The sequence below is a fragment of the Sylvia atricapilla genome, chromosome W (genome assembly GCF_009819655.1).
Source record: "Sylvia atricapilla isolate bSylAtr1 chromosome W, bSylAtr1.pri, whole genome shotgun sequence".
Lineage (NCBI taxonomy): Eukaryota > Metazoa > Chordata > Aves > Passeriformes > Sylviidae > Sylvia > Sylvia atricapilla.
In genome coordinates, this window is record NC_089173.1 from 6938399 (window position 1) to 6956362 (window position 17964).

At 37.7% G+C, this 17964-nt stretch overlaps 1 protein-coding gene across 1 annotated transcript; it reads right to left on the reverse strand.

The window, feature by feature from the left end:
• Positions 1-2380: 2380 nt before the first annotated feature.
• On the reverse strand, positions 2381-13255 carry LOC136373373 (17S U2 SnRNP complex component HTATSF1-like). Its single transcript, XM_066338281.1, has 10 exons — positions 13154-13255; positions 12878-13100; positions 9102-9306; positions 8752-8799; positions 7461-7615; positions 6271-6434; positions 4637-4736; positions 4005-4094; positions 3391-3528; positions 2381-3018 (listed from the first exon to the last, which is right to left on the reverse strand). The coding sequence occupies exons 2-10, from the start codon at positions 13046-13048 to the stop codon at positions 2734-2736; spliced, it is 1356 nt and encodes a 451-aa protein (XP_066194378.1). The 5' UTR covers positions 13049-13100; positions 13154-13255; the 3' UTR covers positions 2381-2733.
• Between the last annotated feature and the right edge of the window lie 4709 nt (positions 13256-17964).

Below are 17964 nucleotides of genomic sequence, written 5' to 3' on the forward strand. Positions count from 1 at the left end.
ATTTGTTAAAATTTCTTATTAAACATTACTGCTCTATACTATAAGAATTCCATAATCGTACTTCAAAACAGAAATTTTAACTTCTGTGAAAATTTTTGATTTTTGTTCAGACAGATTAATAAAAATTTCATAAATAATTCCAAAAAGTAAAACATCTAAAGAATTTGGTTTTAATGAAAATCTGCTGAAAAGAGTCACAGCTGCATTAACCTCTCCTTGGACTACTAAATGCCTCAATAACTCAATGAATAGTTTATAAAAATATATTTTTACATTTTACTGGTGAAAATGGAAGTAGACAAACGGAAAATACAAGTTTGAGTATAATCCCACAATTGAAAGCAACATATTTGCATGAAAAAAAAGCTTTTATTTCTTAAGAATCCTAGCTAATAGAAAAGCCAGTAAAGCATTTGGTCTCAGTCTTTGTTGGTGTTCTGCTTTAGTGTGAAGTCTAAAGGAGAAGGTGAAAAGACTAAGAGCACATTGAACTTCTGCAGAAAGCCAGTCAAATTTGCACATCAACTGGAGAAAGGAAGGTTTACTGCACATACAACTCCTCATTTATCAAAGTCTTATTTCAAACACTAACATTAACCTTGTTTTTCATATCTGATACCATGAAAAGGCTTCATAGAACTTTACAAGTTTTATATATAAATTACACAAGTTTCCCTATATCAGTTGTACTTCCACTGTAAAACAAGTGATTAAACTGTGTAGTGTTACACAACTGGGCTCCGTTTAAAAAAAAAAAGCAAACAAAATACAAGAGTAAGAGATCTAAAGCCTGGAGTCTAGAAGCTGGAAGAAAAAAATGGAGCACTGAAATCAATACTCACCACACTAAACTACATTCCTCATATGCAAACATTTCCAGCTCTCAAAGGTCTGTGGTGCATCATACCAAGAAAAATAACTAAGGCAGAACCAACACAACCCAGAAATGTATCTGAATATGCCACTACGTGCAGCTACTAACCAGGCAGTGTTCCAGATTCCCTGAATTTTTCAAACACCTGCTTTGCTGAAACACACAATCCACACACTTGGAAAGATGAGAAAATGGACTTTTTTAGCTGGCAAGAGCTACGTCTCTTCTTTATAATGCAACTCAAAATGGGAAATTTGTCATATCAGCGTATTATGAGCCCCCAGACTTTTAACCCCTGAATTCAAATATGACAGCTATTTTTGTCACAAAATATGTAATTTATAACCATGATGGCAAATGATAACTTAGATGTTCTTGTTGGCATAGCCACTCACACATATTGACTATATATCAAAAAAAACCCAACAAAATAAACTTAGACAACCATACAGAATTCAGAAAAAAAATGTGTATGGTAATCTCAGAGCACAAGGTTTGAAGATAACATTTTCAGAGTATTCTAATTACCTCATGATGGAAACACAGGAATTAGCATCTATAGTTTCTTGCAATCCAACATGAATTAAAAAAATTCAAAGGATCCTCCTTGCAAATGTGTACTGGTAACCATCCATATGAACGGTATGCTATACATTTTTAATTGCTTAGTGCCTAAAACCATGTTCTTCTAGCCTTACTTTTCAAAATAGTGGAATTCTAAATTAAGAATGACTATGCCCAAAACAGCTTCCCCCAGTTATTTTTGAAAGCCTGCCACTTATTAAGATATTTAAAGTTAGAATATCTTCTAAGTCCTTGTTTTTGGAAATATTTTGAAGAGGACTAGCATTTGCTTTTTCCATATAATAGCATTATTTGAAAGCATATTTTAAAGTATTCTAACTTTTGCACAACAAACTGCAGTTTGAGCTGCCAAAAGCATTTAAATTTTATGAAATAGGGAAGATCCTCCCCACTATGAAGAGCACACAGAGCTAAACAAAAATGTTGAGAACTCACATTCACCATGCTAACAAGTTAACGAAAAACTCTTTAATATAAAAGCATGAACTAACAAAGCCACCACAAAAATCAAAAGCCTATTTTGATACCTACTGCATACAGACCATGAGAGTGTAAAACCAATATTATTATGGCCTACAATACATGTGTTCATGCACTTCTAGTCTCCTTGACATAATTCCAGCCTCTATCCAACATCAACAGAAGATCTAAACAGGGGAAGGAAAAACTAATCTGCTGAATCCTGTGATTTAATAACCTCTCTTCACTCAGTTTGCCTTAGGGTTGCTATAGCAACACTGTCTGCCACTTTCTTTACGCTTATGACCTGATACTACTAATCATCTGCCACCTAATACATAGCAACACATCCAGTCCATTCACCCTATATGGATCGCAGCACCTGTTCCATAAAATGATCCAACATATCAAGACACAAATTATTGAAATACTGAGTTTCAAGGGCTACAGGAAAATTAACAGTACAATTCACAAATCTTGTAAAAGCTTTGCATTACATAAGTTATATAAACTTAAGGGTTGGAACATATTTCAAACTCACATGATGAAACACTGACAAGCATAGTTATAATAAAAGAAGCCTGATGAGTTTTACTGTGTTCTTGTCAACTTGAGTTAACTTTACCTGAACAGCTAATTAATACAAACTTTTAGAACTTCATTAAATACTGCTTTTAATGAAAACTTCAAAGCACACAGTTGATGACATTCTAATATATCTATAGTCATATAAATATTGTCTGCAGTCACCCTGAAGAAAGGGATACACTCAAACATCACCCTAAAAATCATGCTTTCATAAAGTATTAAAGATGTTATGTATCAGCTTCACCATCACTGCCTGCAAGGCTGCTGTCTGTGGATGGAGCCCCATCTTCATTAATACCCTCACCATTATTCTCCCTCTTATGAGCTTCATCATTTGCATCCTCCTTAGGTGTGTCATTAACCTCTGGAGGTTGTTTCCCTTCGGGCAGTTTAATACTACTTGATGCAGAATCCAAATCAGACATAGTTTGCTGCTCCTTTGCATCCGGATCCCCTAAAAATGACTCCCACACCTTAAGCCTTTCTTCCCTTTCTCTTGCAGTCTCCTCCACCTGTTGAAGAAGTGTTTATACACATCGTTATAGAGTCATACTTGTCAAAATGAGTATTTACACAGATAAAATTAAACAAATATTTATATTACAGAAATATCTCAATGCTGTCTATGAACTAAGGATCTGTACATCCAGTGGCTAATCCTCCAAGTTGACACTTTCAGTACTCAACAGGTCCTCTAGTTTTTTGCTAAGTTGAATAATTGAGAATGATTTTTTGAAGATATTCTACAGCTTTTGAAGAGAAGCAAGATAATGCAGGCATGGGCAGGGAGAGGTATGGGGACAGGAATGCCAAGCACTCCTAAAATTCAAGCAGATTTACTGTCTGGAAGACATATTTGATAAAACAGAACCATGAAAGGCTACCTGATAATCTGTTACACCATCCCATGTTTCAGCACTGAGCTGACGGCCACCAAACCACCTTCCATTTAGAGTCAGCTTGCATAGATCAGCTTCTGTTGCTTCTTTAAATGACACAGAAGCGATGCCATCAGGGTGCCTCTGTAAGGACAGGCAACTTGCATTTAATAATATTCTAACTAATGCATTCATTATATTGTCTTATAAAATCAATCAGGATATAGCTCCATTCTGATAATACATAATCATGTTTGAAAAGTTCAGTTCTCAAGTTTCCATACATTGTTCTATTGGCACACAGAACACAATTTTTTAACAATGACCAAAAAAAAAAATTTCAGCTAGCTTAGCTACAAATAATGTATCCATACACTTTCAAACTTCTAACATGTATCCAAACTCCTGGGAAGAGTTAGTTAGCCTTTACATAGTCTGAAGTCGACAGGTACTTAAGACATTAAGTTCCAAAAGTTTTAGAGTACTGAAAGATTAAGTCAAGTTTCCATGAAGTAAACACACCTAAATGAATGCTCCATTCATATTTAAAGCAGCCTAAATGTTTTGCACCTTTGCACATTCACATCAATTCTGCCAACACAACATGTAAAAATACCTACATCAAATATGAGAACCTTCTTTACTTGACCAAACTTTTCACACTCTGTCCGCAGATCTTCTCTTATCTCATTTAGCACTAAAGGGTCCTCCTACAAAGCAATTACACAGCATTAATTAAACACAAGCACTCACTTCTCTCAGCTTTTTGTTCCATCGCCAGTGGTACACATCTGTCAATCTGTTAAAAGTCTATAAATTGAGTGCTGTTATGCTGCATTTTCAAAGCCATGTGGGAGTTGGCAGACAGCTCTTATCTGAATTTAATAAATTTAATTTAATAAATTTAATACTTGTTAATAAAGCTATTTTGTGCTAGTTTCTCCATTCTAACCATTACTGCTGTTTATTCCTCTTTCCACCCCAGGAAGGAATATTGTCAGATAAACAGGTTTTTCAGACAGTGAAAAACCCTAACTTTTAAAATACATTCTTACCAACATTTTTTTCTTGCTTTTGGAGAGAAATGAATGAATTTAAAGCAGATGTTTGGCACAGGAGAACACCCTTCTGAAACAGCAAGTTTAATTTTGTTTTCATCTGCTTAAAATTTTGCTACAATTTGTATGGCAGAAAGTTCAGACATGAAAGTTCCTAACAGCACAATCTACAGAAGCAAACTGCATCTTCCTACCTCAAAGTCATTGGGGTGAAACATATTCCTGATAATAACGATGCGTTCGTGCCGCATTCGAGTTGCTCCATCTTTCTTCTCTGGCCTCCAATCCAGCTGTCTAATGAAATGAAGCAACAGTAAGAAGATATTGTTGCAGCTCTCTTCAGTTTCTACAAGTATTTATTGAAAAAAAAAAAACCCATTAATTTGGCATTTCTTGCAATATATTAGCATATATTTTGACACAAAGAGTTAAGTTATTCTTCTAAAAAGCACAGTAATTACCCAGGTTTACTACTGCTACAAAACATTTGAGGCTTTAAGGTACTTAAAGGCTCATAGAGCAAATATAAATAATTTTTCAAAGTACAGTATTTTTTAAAACACTGACAAAATATTTATGAAGTATTTTCCTAACTTATTCTGTAAAAAAAGGAGATCCACTATTCCCCTAGGTAAAATTTAACTGTTTTTATTTAAAAGAACATGCAAGAACACCTCAACTCTTACACAGGCATTACTACAAGATGTATTTTGTTCCCCAGTGTAGAGCCACTAACACAAACTAGTCATGTAACCCAGCACATCTGTTCTAGGACTCTGCCTTCTCACAGCAAATCTTACTCCTTGTAGAAATGCCTATTTCAGATCCTATTACGAAAAACCCCACACATTTACTTACACTTTTAAATCTCAAGATCATACATTGGGGTGGGGAAATCTTAAGTTACTTCTTGTACCTGCTACTTTAGCTAAAGAAAACTTGGATTTCCAATGAGAGTAGTTATACCAGTAAATTATGCTCTTCAACTCAAAAGGAACACAATCCTTTTATTCACACAAATTTCAGTCAAATGTAATTTCATAATTTTCATACATGTGCCGACACTGGAGACTTCTTACAGCAAGAACCGTCTGTGTATCTTTGGGGCAGATATACTTCTGGGTTTAATTGATAAGATATCAAGTAGCCTTTGCTCCCCTTAACTAGGGGAAAACATTTCTGCATTACTATTTCCAACGCTTAGTGGAATGTTGCTTTCATTGAAATATCAAAAGTATTCAAACTTTTTTCTTCTTTAATCTACATCTTCTTGGTTCCAAAAGGCAGAAGAACAATTTTTAAGTGACAAAGGCAATGAATCAAGGTACAACTCAAAACCTAGTATATTTTATAGCAGAGAGATGTCTGGGGGAATCTTCAGAGATATTTTAGTATTTGCTCCTGTGGCAGCCAGCAGTTATTTTCTTGCCCTTGCAACTTCTGCAGTATGGCACTAAATTTTTGTGAGCAGCCACAGTGTTATGACCTTCCAACAGTAAGCCCAGATACTGTGACAGAATTTGCATGCTCTTATCCACTGAAAGGGAAGAGAGTCTTTTATTTCCCCAGAGTTGTAATATTTTCTTCTACATCTGAAGACATCATTGCTCCCTATGTATTGTTTTAACGTGTGAATCACAAAGAAGTTCATTATATCAACACTTAATCTAGGAGTTAGTCCCCTTCAAACATGCAGTAGTTAAGCTATTGTACTGTCAGACAAGACTTTAACTTTTGCAAAACTTAGCACTGTGTTTGAAAGAAAGCACCCCTTTACTAATAGCACTTAGAATTCAAGCAATATTTTACTGAAATAAAAAATACAAACTTCTGCTGTTGCGACAACTTCTTCTTGTAGTCTTTACATTTCTTCTTCTTTTTGCTTGCATCATACTCCCCCTTCAATTGGAACTTTGCAACTTCCACATGCAATTTATAGCCTCGGATTTCTGCTTCATCCAGAAGCCTCAAAGCAAGTTGAACTGATTCTCTCTATTGGAAGATAAAACACAGCACAAACTTTAAAGCATGTGGCGAAATCAAATTGTATTCCAATAACATGTCATTAAGTATACTGTGCTAAGAATCAAATCCCTGTCACTGAAAACCATAATGCTGTCTTCTGATACACAGCTGGCACTGTTTTCTTGATCAAAACCCAGTATTTCTTCACTCCTGTTGTAACTGATTAATACTTCCAAAAGCAGCTGTATATATTTCATTCAAATATGTCATAGACACTAAACTGCAATATCCAAGCAAGCTGATGAACTTAAAAGCAAGAATAAAAAGGTTTCAGAGGATTGATTTCCTATAAAACTTGTATCACTTTTCCAAGAACAGCATATGTTGAGACTCCTAAGTAATTTTTCATGTGTTCCTAAAAGTCCTTTAGAGTGCAGATAGTATTTATGCTGGTGCACTCCACAGCCCTAATTACTACAATTACAAAAATAGCACAGACTACAAGCCATTTGATTTAGTACTGCCTGCTGCTTCTTGCAGAACTAAAGCTGGCTGCACTTGCAATCACCAACTTTCCAAATGATTCACAAGTGAAACACATAAGGAAATAGTACTGCAGCCTAAGCTTTTATAGTTTAATAAAGAATGAAAGCACAGTTCTGAACCAAACCAGTTCTCAATAAAAGCTGTAAATACAGGACTACATTATGTTCCTTCCTGGCTTGTTATTTCTGTATTCTTGGTTACACAGTGGCATATTTTCAAAGTAAAAGGTGAGGAGTCTCCCATTTCAGCCCATAATATAGGGCACCCAAGACAGGAGCATGTAGAGACATGTTCAGCAGGTATTATGGCCATTTCCAGGCAGAGGGTGAGGTTGGATAAGAGGAAACAAATGAAGTAAGTCAGCATTTCTGGAGTAAATCTTGAAAACAAACACCTATATTCCAAACTGTGCTTTAGATTTTCAAGAATCTTCTGAATGTGATTCCAAAACAATGGCCATATATGCCTTCAATGGGATGGAAAACTGCATTTCAGTGCACCACTGACCTTCAGATAACAACAGAGACCATCTCCTTTAAGATTTCCTTCCTTATCTTTGTACAGTTTGATCTTGTGTTCTTCTGTCTGAGGATCTCGCATGATGATACCACATTTTGACATGACTTGTAGAAATTCATGTTTCGTAATATCTGGAGGTAAACCTGCAAAATAAATTCAAACAAAAAGCTTAAATATGGTCTATTTTTAAAAAACATCATTAGAACAAATCTTCCCATAGCGCTTCTTTAAACAAAAGGTATCAAAATAAAGGACAACATTTTACATACACTGTAAGAAACCACTGCCCTTGGGCATTACCTTCTAAGCATTTACTTCATACCAGTATTTTGAAAATCCTTGTACTTTGTAATAGGTGTAATACACAGAAAAATCTCTGTGCTCCCTAATATGCACACCTAGAGATTTATTGTCACACATGTCATCAACACTGCAGAGGACACAAAGGCCTCTGCAAATGTAACTCTTCTGCCCAAGCTCCAAGATCCACTGCACTTTTAGGTATCAGAGACAAAAAAACCCCAAACATAAGAACATGACCTATAAACAGACAACTGTTTTCTACACTCACAAATTCAGCAAAAAGAGTAACTGATAATGTATAGAGATTTTAAGATCAGAACTCTGAACTAAGGATAAGAAAATAACCAAAATGGATGAGAAAATTATGTGGATGTCCCATGCTAGTTTGGCCTGAATGAAAATTTTTCAAAATGCAACTATGTGCACCCCTGTGACTACTCACAACCATCAAGTGTACCTAAGTATATGCATCTAGAGATAGCACCCCACCATCCAAAAGAGGTGGAAAAACACCATAATAAGTGCATGGATAATTTCATTTGAGCTTTCACGTTACTTTCTCACTCTGTTCCCAACTTTTTTTTACTGTTTCCTCCTTCTTACCTAATAATTATTTACTAGAGCAAATGAAAATTATAGATTAAGTGATGTGTATAGTTGATCCACTATTTCATCATAAACTTGTCATTATCTTATCCCTTAAAAGCCTGTGGAAATTGTTTTTCTTATAAAAGAATAAATTAGTGACTTGGCTGACAGCTCACAGAACACACCATTTAACAGATAAAAGCACGGAATATATCCATTCTACTTCTTTCCCACATATGCAATTTAAAGGTCACAAAGACATCATGCAGTCAGAAACATAACATTAAGCAGTTTGCAAGTAACAGACTGAATAGATAATATTAGAGGCATATATGAGTCTCTTTTACCATCGTCAGCTCAAAGTAGATAAATAAACACTATTACTTACCTGTCACATAAACATTTGTGTTTCTGTCTTCTTCAACATGAAACCACCCTAAACACAAGAATTTAATTCAGTTATGGTAATATATTAAACATGGGAGCATACATGTTTATATTCCATCAGATTTATAAGAATTTTTGCTTGCTCACAGAGAAGCTCTGAACATGCCTTAATTTGCTTTTTTCCCCTTTGTATACAGATTCAGGAGGATATCTATAAAGTACCACACAATTTTAGAACCATTCTGCAAATTACTAGCACAATCTTACCTTTGCTGTACCAGATAACAATCAACTGCCAGTTTTCCCTCAGTACAATACAGGTCACAGCCTACACAGAGCTTTGTCACTTACCTGGCTCTAGCTTCCTTTTTTCTGACTTTTGGTTTGGATCTGTTTGTTTTCGTCCTGTCTCATTTGCTGGTGGTTGCGTTCCTGATGTCTTAGAACTTACTGGTTGCTTACTTTCAGTGGCTGTACCAGAAGCAGACGAAGGATCTGCCTCATCTGCATGGAAGCCATAGTTGGCATGATAGGTTGCCAGGAAATCTTCTGTTATCTGAAAAGAAATTAGGAAAATTAATATAGAATTTCAAAGAACTATAAATTCAGGTTTGTATTTTAACGTTACTTAGGCAACAGTCATTTTCTAATCTGGCAACATAGAAAATAACAATATTTTAAAACTTTTTAAATTATCTTTGCAAAGCCATACATACAAGAAGAACAATCAGTTCAGGCATTACCTGAATTAGACCAAGACAAATTCCATACAGCATATGTAGTTTTTACACAAGCATTTCACAAGTTCTGCCATTTTTCAAACAAAGCTTTCTGCTTTACATGTGAATTGGATCTGCCTAAAGGACAGAAACCAAATGCTCCTGGCTGTGGTGAAGTGATAAAGTGATACTGATGGTAAGCCAACAACTTATCCACAGATGATGAATGACTGACATTTGCAGGCATCTCCCTTTTCATGGAATCATTTCCAGAGATGACATATATTTGTGTTGACAGGCAGTAAATATTGCACTTAAGCAGAAATGTATTTTAACATATTGCTTCTAAGGCAATAGTAATAATTACAAATTAAAAAAAAAATTACTTCATACTCTATGAATAGATAAAGAATTAGCTTGGTCTTTTACAGAAAGAAACTATTTTTGGATAAAATATAGGATTGGCCAATACCTATGTTTTAGAGGTCAAAATAAAAGAAAAAAAAACCCCACATATTACATCCAGTACTTCCAGCCACTAGCAATCACATGCAAAAGAGATACATCATAGCTGCATTTGTTAGCATCCCCGCATTATGAAGTATTTTCTGAAGTAGCACTCTGAAATACTTTTTCTCAAAACTGAGACTTAACCTTTGAAAATTTTATCTGATTCTGACCTTTGCTGCACTTGCTTCATCTGTATTCAAAAGGGAACAAAACTTAATGCCATTAAGCTATTGTAAGAGAGCAATTTCAAGTGTCAGTGATGAAAATGTAATCTCTTATCTTCCATAGTGATTTGAATCTTGATGTTTCAACTCTAAAATTTCATAATGACAAATCAGAAATGAAAAATTGACAGTACCAGGCTTGTCAGGAATAATGCAAGATGCCATAGCACCCCATAAGTTTCAAGTTTAGCACAAAATAGCTCTTAGGCTAAACAAGATTTGCCACACACCTCAACAAAGAATGTAAATGGCTGCTCATACAGGTATGACATAACACAGCATCAAGATAAAGTACAACCACATTTAGTGAAAAAAATGAAGACTGCTCTAATCAGGTTCATTATCTTTGACCTTAGCCATCTTAGCAAATCCTTAGTACCACAGTTGATGAGATCCAGAGAATTAAGAAGCTTCTATACTTACTGGTGAACAGCATTATTAATTTTCATCAGAAAACGTACTGGTAAATTAGTGATTAAACCTGCAACAGGATTATTTTTCAGCTTCTGGGGGAACTGCATTCTGTGTAAACCTCCATTTATTCTTAGAAAATTATCTACCATCGACTATCAAATTTTGCCACTCAGTAACAAAGATGTTTTTTGCATAAAATGCTATCATCCTACCATATAACCATTACCACTACTTCACCTTAAAATGTCTTTTTACAAGCACAGAGGAGTTTATACACGTATAAAGGCTTTTATTGGAACTTCTGTCATACCATGACAGCATGAGAAACAAGTAGTCACAGAACTATTTACTGGGGACTTCAATCCAATTCTGGTGGAGAACATCACAGACATCAGTCCTACCTACACACCCACACAGTCATGCAGTTTGGGGTGATTAGGCTTATAGGAAAAGAAACACTACAGGATATGTGAGTATGTAATTAACTGCTGGTCCCACTGAAATGGAAAGGAATAGATTAACCAAATGAAGAATGGATACCCTGTGTTTGCAGACAACAGCCAATGTCTGTATTTTCACAGCAAGTGATGCAAGCAGTAGATGAATTTCAAATGTTATTTTGTGCTATGTCTGTGAAGCACTAAAAAAATTGGTATTCATCAACACAGTACCACTGAAATAAAAATAATTAAATAATAAGGAATGAAACAATTGCTCCTATTAAATATTTTATTGTCTCCAAATTTTTCCGGGGAATGCTGGCAGATAATATCAATCGCTTTTTGCACTGCCTTGAAATATGCTTTAGTGGAAGTTCAGCAGACACTGTATTCCCAAAGCAGAGCAGCATGGCATTCCCAGTCTGTAGATAATGATTACTTAGACCAGTCAGAATATTTTCATCTTTTGTCAAAAAAATAGAAATTAAAAATTTCATTACTGCCCATGGAGAAAGAAGTACAGCTTCTGGTTTCAACAGTCTCCTCAGTTTATCTGGATAAAAAAATTCTAGTAGTAATCATTAGCCAAAAGAAGTAACCTGAAAAACTCGATGGCATCCAGCTGGGTAAAGAATCTTTGTGCAGCACTGTGGGTGATGGATAGGTCACCAATTTCTAATTTACTAATGAACTTTTCTGCTCCTATTTAACCTGTCCAATCCTTAATGGTATCTCCTCTCCAAGACAGAACAGATAAGAAAAGCACTAATGAAAAACATGCTACTGACAAGAGACACATTTCAAATGAGAGGTGAGAAGAAGGGGAAGAAATGGGAGCAAAACAAGAATAACCCTTTTACAAATTACTGTGCTTACTGGATATAGGACCCCAAAGGGAGCCAGGAATACTCATTTCTCCACTGCTCCACTTTGTGAGTCTGGATTTTACCCCTCAGAAAGCCATCTGCTCTAAAGACACCTTCCTAGGTTTACACACATTCAAACTTGGCACTACAGGCTTCAGTCTCACTCAGATGCTCTGAATTGCAATGAATTCACAGTCACAAACTAGAACTAGCACATTACATCCATCAAGCAGATACCATAAAATATCATAATATTAAATTAATTAATTGCCCTCATTAATTGCTATATGATAAAACTATTTCACTTGCAGATCAGTAGATTGGCTCAACATATTAAATTTATGTTTATTCTCCCCTTGAAGAGCCATGTCATTATAGCAAGATCATGTTTTATACTTAAAACATTTAATAAATTTAAAAGTTAGAAATTGTACCGTATTTCCATGCTGAGGAATGCCACTAAGACAAAACAATTATTTTTCAATTATACTTGTAAGACTGAAGGAGATGGAACAACACATCTCTTATTTTACATCATTTTCAGATAACAATAAAAGAGACATAATACTCTTCTATTTTCATCTACACCTTGTAACATACTAATTCATTTCTACACTGCCCACAAAGAGATCACCACAGCTACTGTGACAAAAACCTAAACACATTCCGGGCACCTCCGATCAACATCTACAAATATAACAGTGACTTCATTCCAGGCCCGAGCAACTCAACAGATTCTCCGCCAAGGCAAATAGCCAACGCACAGCTCCTCACAACAGCGCAGCCGGTCAAAGACGGAGACGACACCGTGGTTTTGCCTGTAAAAAGGTGTGTTTTGGTGCTGCTGAGACGCAGCAGACACGATGTGGCTGAATGCGAACACCTCCGTACCGACGAGATCCGGCATCACCTTCTCCTTCTTCTGCCCCTTCCTCGGGGCTCCCCCGTACCCACCTTGGGGAACCAGGCTTTCTTCTCCAGGTCCCACTCGTAGGCAGCCCCGTCTGCTGGGTCCACGTAGGTAAAGGAGTCGGACTCGCCCTCGCACTCGGCTGGCTTGGCCTCGTACTGCTGCTGGAGCTGCAGCTGCCGGTAGAATTCCTCGTTTCCGTCCTCGCCGCTCATCCTACCCCGTTCACTGGGCCTCAGGCACCCGTGTCCCTTCCGCCGCCGCCGCCTGAAGCACGCACGGTACGGCACGGCACGGCACGGCACGGCACGGCACGGCACGGCACGGCACGGCACGGCACGGCACGGCACGGCACGCCCCGTCCCTCTCGGTGGCGGGAGCGCGCGCGGACAACCCCGCACCGCGCGCGACCGCCACAACCGCCCCGAGCCCCGTCGCGCACACAACACCAGAAACACCCCACCCACCGCCGTAGCTTCCGCTCGCCCCGCCCCTTTACCCCGAGCTGTAGCCATTGAGACGAGCGGTGGTGGGTCATGCAGGGAGCGGCGGAGCCAATAGGGAACCTTTCCTGGGGAGGGTGGAGCGGGCGCACGCAGGGGGCGTGGCAAGGGCGGGGCTGGGGCGGGACATGTTTTCCCGCCTTTGGCCGGGCCCTGAGGTCAGTTGAGTCCGCCATAGGACAGGGGCAGTCGCTACAGTGGCCCTGCCCCTTTTTCTCTTGCCGTTTTTCCCCCCCTTTCCTTTCACCCTCAGGCTGCAGCGCTGTTTCACCACAGACCGGGGCTCTGCATGGGGGCAGCTGCCCCTGGCGCGCCAGACTGCTTTGGGCGAGAAGCTGTACCTTGATGGGCTCTGCATGGGGACTAACTGCAGCTTTACTTACATGATAAATAAAACTTTGGGGCACAGAAAGTCCTCCCTGCTGCATGCTTTTCCCTGTTGCACCTACGACAACACTGGACAGTGAAGCAGCTTGCTGCCAGTGATGCTGTGCAGGGCTGGCTGTCGTTTGGCACTCGAAATGTACTCACGTCCTACTAGAGGCAAAGACCGAACCAAAAATAGAAAAATGAGACTGAAATGGGACTCCAAATGTCAAGAAATCACATTGCTTCTCTCTGCCCTCTTGGCTGAGGGTGTTCAGCGGTTGTGTTCCCTTAGGAAAGGGATTGTGAAAAACGGGATTCACTTTTTATGTAAATTTTAAGAAATAGGTTTTAATAAAAGATAAGACAATTAGGAGATAAAAAAGCAAAGTACGGCCGGCCGGGTGACTTGGCATTCAGCCAAGTCCACACACTGCTATTTCAGAGACTTTCTTTAAATACCCTTTCTATTGTATCAATCTGTTGAATATTCATATTTTTCTATAAACTAGTTTCCATATTCCAGGAACTGTTTTCCATGGCCCCTCCTTGGGTCCGCCTTTTTAGAGAATGCGTGTTTCTTGGCTGTGTCTTCATTATCGCCTCCAGATTGGGCCTTGGTCCATGCTTTCTTCAGATGAGAGATGCTGATAGTTGGTGTATCAATAGCAGAGTCTTCTTTACATGTTCACTGGATGTTATCCCAGCCAAACAGACAGTTTAGGCATACTATATCACTACTACCACTATGCCTAATTTTCTTTACTAACAGCAGAAATAAAAACTTATATCCTTACCACAAAGTTATTAATCATACAGCACACATCTTGCGAAAAGCCAACTTGATAATATGCATTTATAACAGGATGGTACATCATATTAGTGGGATGAAGCTTGGCTTCAAAACACTCAATTAATTTTGCATTAATTTTGCAATTAGTACTCTGTGGATACTTAAATATTTTAAATACAAATTTCTCTCAGTTCTTTTAAAAGCCCTTCATCTAGTGCCATCTAGTGTTTTTTACCGTGTAGCCCAGACAGCATTACATCAAAACTGAATTTTAATTGCTAATGTATTCTAAAGTATTTCTGTTTAGAGGATGATGCAGCACACTCTTCATGTTTTCTTTTGGAAACCTTAACCTAGAGCTCTAAAACCCCATGTATCAGTGTACATGTTGTAAATGAAAATTGAGCTGAACAGTCCCAGCAACGCTGGCAGTGGCTGGTTGCCAGGGGCAAAACAATATTTCCACTCAGAAATAAAAAATATAAACAGATGTTTTCTGGAAATTACTATACCAGGAACAAATATATGTACTGGAATGATAATAAAATCAAAGACATGATTGTGAAGCTCTGCAGGGAGAGACGAACATCAGCTCCCTGTCTGGGCCCCAGGCTGTCAGATGAAATTGCTGAGGATATAGAGTTCTAGTAACCTTTGGCTGTTGAACAAAGAACATCCAGTCTAGTTAATGACATCTCTATTGCTTTGAGAATATCCAGCCTAGTTAATGACATTTTTGATGCTCCAAGAATTTTCTCTTGACAGGTCTATTATGGTAGTTTTCCAAAGATTGCTTTGTGATCCCTTATAAACTTGCCACCTAAAGGACATTTGTCTTCATTTTCAAACAGTTATTGGATTTTGGAGTGGACCATGAGAGGCTTGACATAAACTGCGCTTGCTTATAAAATTTGGGATTGAGTATATGTAGCTCTGGATCGTGCCTGAGACGTTTGGTTTTCTGTAATTCCTTTCCCAGGGAATTTTCTGTAAACAAGAGACATATTTACATTCTTTCCCTAGGAGAGACGACTTCTTGATGTCCCTCTGGTCTGACCGGTGTGATTGAAGAGGTTTGTCTTTGCTTCACCAATCAAATTGGTCTGTGTAGAATAGTATAAAAGGGAAGACACTTCTTGAGAATAAAGGAGTCACTTTTTCAGCCTTCTGAAGTCAGTCTTTGTGTTGTTGTGATGTACTACAGTTCAGGTATATGTTTGGAAATCAGATAATGATAGCCTTAAACTTTATAAGAGAAATACAATTTAAGTCTTAAACTGCTTGTTTTATTTTTTCAGGGTTTTTAATGTTTATTACCTGAGTAATTGCAGTACAGTCTATACAGCTTTCCCTACTGTGCAGATCTACCTACAGCAAGGCACTGGGATAATCCTGGGGAGCAGGAAATCCAAATTTATTCTCAATCTAATGGGAATGAGAGAGTGCTTGTGTGCAGCAGGGTTAATGCTCAGTAAATCTGCTCTGCACACATTGATGTAGTTATGAGGACAAACTGCCTCGAGTTCCCTCACACTTCCTTCACATAACAGAATGTGTGACAGCAGCTGCTGCAGCACAGCCTCCAACGGTGCTACTGCCATCTGTTCCCTCCTCCTTGGTAAAGACACAGTGAACAGCCCAGGGAGACAACTCAGCTGGAAAGTCATCATTTTGTGGGGTCAAGATAACTTTTCTCTCAATCTCACCCTTGAAATTATATAGATCATGGCTGCACAAGCACTGCTGCTGCAAGCAGTATCTTCTGTGGAGGGTGGAAAGAGCTCAAGCATTCCATAGCTCAGATCAGTCCAAGGTGTCAAGAAATGGTGTTTTAAATCCTGGCAAAATGTCTCAAAGTAAATATTAAAAGGAGGCATTAGTACGATAATTCTGTATCTGTGTCTGTGTGATACAAGCCAATTTTGCCTCATCAGAGCTGATTGAAATGTGTAAGTGCTGTAGGTGTGTGTAGCTTTGGGTTATTCTTTAATTGTAATATTCTCAGCAGAAACACAGGAGTGTCAACAGGCAGCCCATGTAAAATAAAACAAAACAATTTTTATGGGAATAGGAGCGGGAGCTTTAAAGTTGCTATATTTGTGTAACTAACTTTTATACGCCAGTCACTTGCACTGTAGCAGTGCCTTGACATAGGTTTCTTAGTTTTGGTGGATTTGGGGGGGGATTAACTAACTACTGATATTAAAACTGTTGCTAATGTAAACATGAAATGTGTCCACCTCATTCACAAAACAAGCTATAAATAAAAGTATGTCCTAGAAATTGTATTTACTTTCTCAGTATGACTCCATATGGACACAACTTTTGAGGGAGTCTTCCTTTCAGTACTTTGTGCCTTTTTTTCTACCTGTTCTTACACTGTGGACATAAATAGTGAACCTCTAATTATTCATCTCTTTTATTTGCTAGAAAACATTCAATATTTATGTAAATAGATGGTATTCCCATACGCTCTTATACAATTACACTTGTATTACTTAGGGGTCAAAGAACCTGGTTTTGGAACACTGAGAAAAGATTGCAAAGGAAACAACCCTTTCCCCCTAAATCCACTTATGGTAATGTGGAGACTTTTTATCGATAATGATTTTGTGGGGAGTAGATGGAATGAATAATATCAGATTGGTTAGATAAAAATATATGTTGACCCATATATCACTCCAATACATCATGCCATGAAGATTTGAAAGTACAGAATTATCAAAGCATAAAGTACACAAAATATAACTAAATTGTGGCTTGAAATATTGCCAGTTTTTCAACAGAACATGTGCAGAATATAGCAAAACCATCAGTTTTGTAACAGGATATATTAACAACAGAAAAACAATCCAGTTAGAGGATTAGTTACACAGGCTAAAAGTAGCTGCATGTAAAGGAAGAAAAATGGTGAATTAAGAAACTGGGTTTTAAGGGCTACTGTGAGGTGTAGCCAAAGATTTTGCAGTGAGAAATTTTGTCTCTGATAGAGACAAATTGTGAAGTCCAGAAACATGTAGATCTGTTTCCCAAATGCATTACTAAGCTATAATAAAGAATGCTATAAGCAGTGGTACTGTTGGTGTATATTTCTTTTGTTTAGAATTCCCTATAGTAAGATCCAGGAAGATAAATGTAGGTTCATAAGTGTGTAGGCTTATCTACTTATTTCAGTCTCACCCTGCAGCTCCATGAAGGAAAGAGAGAAGAAGAAAATAGCAGTGAAACATGTTTCTTATATTTGTAAATAGCTCTCTACCAGGCAGTGTGTTACATTGAGACAAAGAGAGTAAAATAAAGTCTCTGAAGTCTTCTGTGCCATAAATTGTATTTCCGTGTGTTGCGGAGTTTTTAATATTTGGAATGAGGTGTGAGCAATTCCAGACTGGGCCCTTGGCCTGCAAAACCTGTAGGCCTTTGTGGCGCAGTGAAAATTCAAGTTGTGGCGCAGCAAAAAATTCACCTCTCT

Excerpts from the sequence above, each read along its gene's own strand:
- LOC136373373 (XM_066338281.1), bottom strand. The coding sequence starts at position 13,048 with ATGAGCGGCGAGGACGGAAACGAGGAATTCTACCGGCAGCTGCAGCTC. Across the intron at positions 7,616-8,751 it reads CACAAATGTTTATGTGACAG|GTTTACCTCCAGATATTACG; the intron begins GTAAGTAATAGT and ends TTTATTTTGCAG. Across the intron at positions 4,737-6,270 it reads AAGTTGTCGCAACAGCAGAA|ACAGCTGGATTGGAGGCCAG; the intron begins GTTTGTATTTTT and ends TCATTTCATTAG.